This window comes from Gordionus sp. m RMFG-2023, chromosome 4, assembly GCF_954871325.1.
Source record: "Gordionus sp. m RMFG-2023 chromosome 4, tfGorSpeb1-WG-v2, whole genome shotgun sequence".
Lineage (NCBI taxonomy): Eukaryota > Metazoa > Nematomorpha > Gordioida > Chordodea > Parachordodidae > Gordionus > Gordionus sp. m RMFG-2023.
Genome location: NC_088778.1, coordinates 1,518,566 through 1,527,981, shown reverse-complemented (window position 1 = coordinate 1,527,981; position 9,416 = coordinate 1,518,566). Strand labels below are relative to the sequence as shown.

General features: G+C 27.6%; 1 protein-coding gene across 1 annotated transcript; it reads left to right on the top strand.

Annotated features, from left to right (window-relative positions):
* Positions 1-480: 480 nt before the first annotated feature.
* Positions 481-9,285, top strand: LOC135928362 (ubiquinol-cytochrome-c reductase complex assembly factor 1-like). The gene is made up of 5 exons (XM_065464817.1): positions 481-585; positions 628-700; positions 1,030-1,464; positions 8,831-8,934; positions 9,093-9,285. The coding sequence occupies exons 1-5, from the start codon at positions 505-507 to the stop codon at positions 9,168-9,170; spliced, it is 771 nt and encodes a 256-aa protein (XP_065320889.1). The 5' UTR covers positions 481-504; the 3' UTR covers positions 9,171-9,285.
* The last annotated feature ends 131 nt before the right edge of the window (positions 9,286-9,416 follow it).

The window sequence follows — 9,416 nt, the reverse complement described above, 5'->3', positions numbered from 1 at the left end:
TGTCCCATATAAATCAAAAAATAATAATTGGATAAAAATCTAATTAGAAAAATTTTAATAAATTTATTTCAATTGTTACATTAATGTTTCTTAGATGAATATCTATTGTTATATATTACATTAGGTAGAAAACTTCAATATGATCGCCACTTATTCAATTTATTTGATTTCCCAATAGTGTAATGAATTTTACCTAAAAACAGAAGAATATTTATTGGTGCAAAATAAGGTAAATATTACAATTTTTATAAATATATTTATTTCAGGATTAGGCTATAGTGATTGCTAAGGTAATTTAAATTGGATTGTGCTAAAAAATCAATGTATTTGTAATCCCAGGTAATTGGTTAAGATAATCGACTGAAACCATCAGGTCTAGTAATAACTAGAGATTTTGGCTAATTAATAGTGAGTTTTAAGCTAATAAAAAGCAAAAAAAAAATTTAAAGATCGTACGTCTTATTTTCACCTATTCTTTAACACATGGTTATTTTTTAAATTTTAATGCAACTTATAAACCCAATACCTATTATCGGTAAGAAGCTTATTGCTTATATAATTCATTCGAAGCCATTTGTTCAAAAAGTAGCTTAGATTAATTATAATTATTAAAAAATTTAATAATAGAGAATCTGCCACAAATCTGAAGAATTATATAAGATTGTAACCACACAGATTGATTATAATTCCTTTTTTAATGGTAAGATCAATATCAAATATAATATTAATGTTATGCTTGATATGATATTATTGAAAGCATAAATATCTATAATGCATGAACTTAAATTATAATTATTTGGTTATTTGTAGTGCTTTTAAATAATTGCTATTAAAGCCTTAATTTCTATGCAATCATTTTTACTCAAACTCTAGTTCCATTTACATATATATTTACAAGTTATTAAATAAACTATATGTAAATCACTACAATTGCTAATAATAAAATTTAAAATTCTCATTCCATTTTTAAAGTTTTTTATATAAGTTTAAGAATGAGTTCAAATACATATTCATATATAAAAAAATAAGAACTGAAGCTCTCAAATACCTTTTATTCCTGGTATACTGTTACAGGATTGCATCTATGGATGCTCTTTGTCAGACTCAAAAATGCCTCCCCAATTTCTCCATTGCCTGGCACTCAAACCCCTTTCAAAGAGCCTAATGTAATTATGGACAATGGCAAAAGCATCTCAGACTTAAGTGATAACAATTGCAAACTTATGAAAAAAGTTTTAACCATGTCCCTTTATCATGATTTGACTGACAAACTCAAGAGGATGAAATTTGTGGGAAAGGATAAGAAGTATGCCCTAAGAGACATTTGGGGTCATTTCCAATTTTGTCACTTTGATTATGATTCCGGATTGGTGGGATCGGATAAAGATCTAGCTGCCAGCTTATTCAGGACATTTTTTTCTCAGAGTTCGGATGATCTCAGTCAGCCCCTAGTGGGTCAAGAATGTCAGTATTATTTTTAAATTAATGTATTTATTTTTTTTAAACCTATATGGGGGGGGGGGGAGTTTACCTAATTTAAAGAACTTTATTGGGCTTTGTAAAATCAGATCATTTTTTAGCCTAATCAAGCCCAGCCTTTATTTGGCCATTTTATAGCTGGGTAATTCCATGTCAAATGAGCAAAAAAAATGAGATTTTCGGCCGACCCCCTTCGATTTTTTTAAAATTTAGTAAGCAAGGAAAGGTTAGTGTAGTTAAGTAATAGCCAAAATTTTAGCCTCGTAACATTTATATTTTTGGAGATATTAGGGTTCAAAGTGGCAAAAATGATGTATTTTTAGCATTATCTGCCTTCATTCAATTAAGCATATCTTACTATCTAATTGTAAATAACAAATTTAATATCAAAATTACGTACAAAGATTCTACTTTTAGACAAAAAAAAAATTATTTTTTTTTTCAATTTTCGGCCATTTTATTAAATATACAAGGACTAAAAACGATTTTTTAGAAATAATACGACCTTCAATTTTTTTAAAAAATTTAGTAGACCTCTTCCTTTATATTTATAAGAAAAAATTGGTCTGGGACGAGGGCATCTTCATTCTCAAAATCGATATAAATGTTTAGAACAGTGTATAAATATTTTCCCGAAAGGGGGCGTCTTTGCATAAATTCATATTTAAATCAGTTTTTAATGGTTTTTTTTGAACAATTTGATATAATTTAAAGGATTATTCATCTTGTAAATATAAATTATAATATTTTCTTCACTTTAAATGGGGCTTTCATTCAAGTATAGAAATTATCTATCGATAAAAGAAACTCAATTTATTACATTATTATTTATAATTATTATATATTTGCCCATATAACATATATTTAATAAATATTAATAAAATATGTTCGATCAATTTTCGATCAATTTTTTTAAAATAATGTGATTGTCGCAAAAAAAAAAAATTTTTCAAAGTCAAGATATATTATATTTTTTTTGTGACTCCATATTATGTACATTGTATTTATTGTTTTGTTTTTACCAAAAAAAAATATATGAAATGACGAATTATAATTCTTCCATTGACGTGGAAAAGATAGTAAAATATTACAAATATTAATTTATTATTATTATGAAATTATATACAAAATAAAAGTATTATTATCATCAATAACCCAAACAATATAAATATTGGATCGGATTTTCTAAAATCGGCATATCTTTACTTGTAAATAAGAATAAATGAGTGTTTCAATCAATTAAATAAAGAAAAATTTAAAATTGATTAATCATTCAATAACACGATCTTTACTATATTAATTCATTTTTTAATTAATTTCTTGGTATTTTAAAAAACTATGATAAATTCTAATTATTCTTATAAAAAATTCTAATTATTCTTATAATATCAAAGGTAAAAAAAATATTAGTAAGAATTTACCGATATTTTTAATCGGATAAGGATCGATTTTTTTCGATATATTTTTTTTGATAAAATATATTTATTGAGTAAAGAATATTCTTATTTGAAGTGATAAATTTTATAAAAAAACTAAATGAATAATAATTAATAATGTCTTATTAGGATATTTTTGGTTTTAAAACTAAATCAATAATTTTTTCAAAAATTCTTCCTTTATATTTATAAAAAAAATTGGTCTGGGACGAGGCCATCTTCATTCTCAAAATCGATAAAAATGTTTAAAAAAGTGTATAAATATTTTCCCGAAAGGGGGCGTCTTTGCATAAATTTACATTTAAATCAGTTTTTAATGGTTTTTTTTGAACAATTTGATATAATTTAAAGGATTATTCATTTTCTAAAGAAAATAACAATAAATGGGGCTTTCATTCAATTATAGAAATTGTCTACCGATAAAATAAATTTCAATTTATTACTTTATTTATAATTTATTATAAAATTTTTTGCCAATATAACATATATTAATATTAATAAAATATATTCAACCAAATTTATACTTCTTGAATATATGAATCAGAATCTTGTGCATTTCATATATGGCGCCCTAAATATTAAAAATAATTGATATAATATAAATTTAAAAATCCAATATATAACTCACTTTTAAAAGATTCTAATTTTTCGGTTGCGCCTTGTGACGACAATGTGTAACTACGGCCAGTAGGAGTTAACGGGAAATTAATGTTAAGATATGACATTTTGGCAAGTAAAGCAGTGTCGTCTATACTTGGAAATGTAAAGGTATTAGAAGGTCCGGATGGGTGTAAAAACTATATATATATTTCTTCCTACTTTTGATTTTTCCCTAAAACTAAGGCTAACCACCAATCAGAATCATAAACACATGTTATATATCCTGACATTTCTTCAAAAATTATACTTTCATCATTATATGATAAATATTCTATATTAGGCAACAAATATTGGCAAAATTATCTTTATGATATATAACAAAAGGATGAAAAGTGGATTGAGCTCTATTCCAATGATAATTTTGTACTTCATCCTGAAGTATAAAGCTATAATTTTCTGAAAAATCACATAAAATTAAATATTGGCCTTCGTCTAAGTTCAATTTTAGATTTGGTTTGATACAACGATTGTTGCGTTGAAATAAAAGAATGGGGAAATAAAGATTCCATTTTTTCAAAAAAGGCATCGATAAATTCATCTACTGGCTTGGTTCAAGAGTGGTTCTATCTACGGATAGCCATTGTTTGTATGTTATAAATTCGATGTCCTTAGAACGAAACAATATTTCTATTTGATCGGTTAAATGTGTTGACCCTGGATCACATTTCCCATATAACAGTATGGTTGAGGCTGGTTATAAATTATTAATGGTAAAATATGTTTGTATGTTTCAATGGGCAACATATCATCTTTGGTTAAATTTCGTCCGTACAATAAAATTCTTGTACACTTTTAACTGTACATTCGTCTATAGTTTTTCCAGGCTTGGGGTTAGGGGGTTGATAAAAATTCCTTTTCCGCTATCATTAATTTAGCTTGTCTTGCTATGCATTTTGTTGTATTAAAAAATTCATTCACACTGTCCAATTCTTTGGTAATATCGTCAAAATTTTATATTTATCAGTTTTAGATAAGAGTGGAAATTTTTTTTTAAATATTGCTTAGAATACCATCATCCTTATCGATAGTAGCTGGCTCAATCGCATTTATATCTAAATGAGATTCTAACAGCCTTTTTTATTTTGGTAATTTTTTTTAATTGGATATCTTTTTTCTCTCAACCTCTTCTTTTTTATTGGAGATTCTCCAATTTCTATCAATGATGTATTTAATTGACTCAATAGCCGGGTTCTCTTCGATGTGACGAATATCAGGGTCTTTAAATGCGTCATTTGACTTACTAGCTGTTCCGAGTTTTCTTCGACATTTATCACAAATCTTATCATCTGAGTGAAGTGACATCCAAGGTTGTTGTACATTTCTAAGAGTAGTTACGTTATTATGTTTTAGTGTCATCTAGTTTTTTGAATAAGATTTTTGTTCATTTTATTGAAATTCTATATGATAAAAACAAATTAATTTATAAAAAAGTATCACCGAATATCTAATAATTACAGGTGTACCGATTTAGGGGGTTAATGCGATACGATATTGCAGATATTATATTGATATCGGCCAAATAACCGATATCACTAATCCTATTTTGCTTGCTCTACATATCACATATTTTATCATAACTTTAAAACAAATAATTATAAAATTTAAATCAACCTAGTATTTCAGGACAATTTATTCATGTAAAATTCTATATAAAATTTAGTAAAAATATGGTATTTCCTAGTTCTCCGATGTTGTATAAGGCATTTTAGTCTAAATAAAATGTCCTTTTAAAGTTAATGAAGTCACCTTCTATCTTACCCACTACCCTTTTTGTTTTTGTTTTATAATGATGTCCTTTTGCTTTTGTTTAATAAAAATTTTATTAAATTATATCAAATCAATATATTAAAAACTTTTGGTGATACATACACGTATCTATAGGTCATTCAAGATGGGTTCAATAATTTTTGCAAAATATTTTTTTATGGGCTGTTTTGACATTTTTTTTTTAAAGCTTAGAATGAGACTAATTTATTTCTATTATTACAAGAGGGCCAAAAAAACCCCTTTTCAAAATTTTAAACCTAGCGCGAACCTCTATTTAAACCTACCATAAACTAATCATATAACCATACTTTGAAGACTTCACAGGGATCTGTGCTGAGTCCATTATTATTTATCTTAGTAATCGATGGAAGTGGTGGCTAAAGAAACTCGTAGGAACTATTATATGCAGATGACTTTGTATAATGGCAAACAGTAAGGAAGAATTGAGGGATAAAATTAGTAGATGGAAGATGGCTATGGAAGCAAGGGACCTGAAAATGAATGCATCAATGTCAAAGGTGGTAATTGGTGGTGAAAATCTAAAGATGGAGGAATCCGGTAAGTGGCCTTGTGGTGTATGTGGGAAAGGAGTTAATAGAAAAATCCAATGCACCAGATTCCAGAAATTGGTACATTATAGATGTAGCTGAAAAAAAAGGAAGTTTGATGTTAGCATGTAGAACATGCATGAAAGGGATACATAATAATAATGATAACGTAGAAAATGGTGGTCTGGATATTGGCAATGGGTTAACCTTAAAAAAAGTGAACAAGTTTTGTTATTTGGGTGATATGCTAAACGTAGATGGTGGTGTAGATTCTGCCATTGTTGCAAGGATCAGACAAGCTTGGAAGAAGTTCGGAGAGATGTCGTCTATACTTACAAATAAAAAAGTTTCTCTGAAGTTAAAGGGGATAGTTTACGAAAACTGTTTTATGAGTTGATTAGTTTATGGCGGTGGGCAATGAAAGCGGTCCACGAATCCAAATTGGAAATAACAGAGATGATGATGATGATTAGATGGATGTTGAGAGAGAGAAAAACTAGTAAGGAATTGCAAGCTAGGATGGGGAATAGAAGTGATTGGAAGGGTAATGCGAAGAAATAGACTAAGATGGTTTGTGCGTGTGGAAGATAAATTGATGCGCCTTGGAAGTAGGAGGATCAAGATCTAGGGGAAGGCCCAAGATGACGTGAACAAAGGTGATAGCGGTGGATATGAGAACAAATATTAATGCTCAGATCCGTCAAATGTAGAATTAAGATCAGAGGGTAAACTGACCATACTGGGTTAACCCGCAAATCGTCATAAAACGGAGAAGAAGATTATTTCCAATCGAGGTCAATATTTGCCATTTTTTTAAAAAAATCTAAATAACAGTAAATGAACCAAAATTTAGAAAAAGTTGCCAAAAAATGTGATATTTTTTGATTCGTTTTTTGCCATGAGGAATGGAATTTTAAGGATATTGCAAGTCGCAGAATCGGTTGAAGATCAATGATCTTTATTGGGGGATAGATGATAATTTTTTTTATTCGAAGATAGATAATAAATAAAAATTAATCTAAATATCGGGTCGGGTTTGTTGTGAATATCACCTCTTAAAATCTGAGGATCAACTCAGTTCTAGATTTTTATCGACTGTTAAAAAAATGTTTTTAGGTATAATTGGAATTTAGGATTCGGCTGAATATAAACACTTTTCCGCCTTTTCTCGGATGGCGCTATTCGCTTGTACCAAATTGTTACACACTTAACAAAACAAAACAAAAAAAACCAGTGGTAATGCCGTGAAATGATTTTTAAAAGAGACCTAATTCGCGATAAAAGTAAAAGAATAATTTATCGTGAATTAAGAAGACCATTCATATTTAGTGTTCAATCATAATTTGTGGGTAGATTACTTTAAATTATGTATATATTTTTTTAATTAATACATTTAATCCCTGGTGGATCAGCTCGCCGCTTCCCCTTTTGGGTCCGGTCCAAAAATGTTTTTTGTACGGCCCGTAAAAATATTTTGTATACTTTTTGATTCTAATTTTTTTTTTTTTCCTATTCTTAATTCGATTTTCTAATTTTTTAAGTTCTCTCACGAGGAAAACTTAACTCTCCCGTTGGGGCTCGTAAAAATAATGAGTCCATTTGCCTCCCTCCTTTACCCAACCATCTGCAAAATAAAACGTAACGCATTACGCCCTGCCCTCCCCTCATAAGCAAATAAATGATTCATTTTCATCATCGACTCAAAAAAAAGCGTTTTAAAATATTATAACCAAATTTATATTTACTTCGTATTACCGTCAATGGACGTAAATCAGTTGTATAAATTTTTTTAAAAAAATATCTGAATATACTATTGCCAAATAGACGGGTTTGTTAGACTAAGCTTCTGCAAATGCTAAGGAAAAAAAATTTGTATACATGTATTCTATTAATTGACTAAAATAAACTTTATAAAAATCAAAAAAATTTAGATTGTATCTCGTAAAAAAAAAAATAGCTTAAAATCCTTCAATGTAATTATATTAAAAATAATTATAATTACATTTTAAATTTCAATTATATTATTTTCACGTTAAAAAATTGTTTATAAATAATACGCCACCTTGCGGATTTAAAATTATTGAAATTTTGAAATGTAATCATTTATTATTTTTTTTAATTATAATTAGTAATGAGAATGATAATTATAAGGCTTGAATATTTAAAGTAGAATGGTTATTAGAACGGTCGCACGGGATGTAATAAAGGCTAATGAAAGAGAATTTATAAGGCTTGAATATTTAATCTAGAATGATTGTTATAGTAAATTGGTATTTTATTTTATATAATTTAAAAAGAAAGAAATACAAGTTATTTATCATATAAGAAAAACAAGTAATTGTCAAATGAAAATATATATTTATTTATGTATATGTATTTTGTTGCCTTAAGATATACAACTGAATTTTTAAATATAAATTATTTAAGTATTTAATAATCTAATAGCGCACATGCAACAATTAGATTGAAGGTTTTAAAGTTATAAGAGATGAAAGGAATTATGTATTATTGTAATTTAACCAATGACATATAATAATACCTAGACTGACGATTCATTCATTAAAATGCATTTTTAAGCGTCGTTAAAAGCAAATCAGCTGGACCCGCCATTTTGGTAACCTTTATAATAATTATTTTCATGTTAAAAACTAAAATTAAATTGATAACTTACTTTCTTATTATCTCGATGATCAGGCAATTCTTTAATAAAGTTTGCATCAGATATAATATAAAATTAGGCTCTCGTTTAAAATTTTAATATTTATTACAGTAACCAAGATGGCGTCTCTAGCTGATTTGTATTGATGTACACTTTTAATGAATGAATCGTCAGTCTAGGTATTATTATATGTCATTGAATTTAACCCCCAAACTACTATACAAGTTTTAATTCTTATTATTATGTAAATACTTTATATAAAACCTCTTTTTTTTGTGTAGCTAGGATAGAAGTGGCCACGTCGTTAAACCCGAGTTTTCGAGACCTAAATTTACAAGACCCCACCAAGAGAATGGTCATCTTGATAGATTATGTCCGTCGAAGCGTAACTGAAACATTTTTTTAATTTAGATTATTTTTTTACTCTATGCTAAGTTTTTCCTTGTTTTTTTTTGAGGGGATACCAAGTAAGAAAGAACGAAAGAAAAAAAATAAATGTAAATGCATATAAATATTTTTTTTTCCCGCCTTATTTTAAATTAGATCCAGTATTTAGACTCCCTCCAACGACGCGATCTTTTGGAAGGAAACATAATTTTACCCACCCTCAAGCCAAAATAGAAATAGTCCGTAAAAGATACTTACTTTATATATTATCTAAAAATTTGTTTTTTTTTTGTTTACGGTAAATAATAACTCGTTGTAAATATTATAGTTTGCTTGTATATTTATTTATTTTTAATAAAAAAAACAAATATTACGTATTGATGTGAAATGATTGACTTTCTCTTGTTTTATATATAAAAAAAAAAGGATATCATTTTTAGTAATTTCCTAAATAGTGTCATAACATCCAATCAGGAGTCC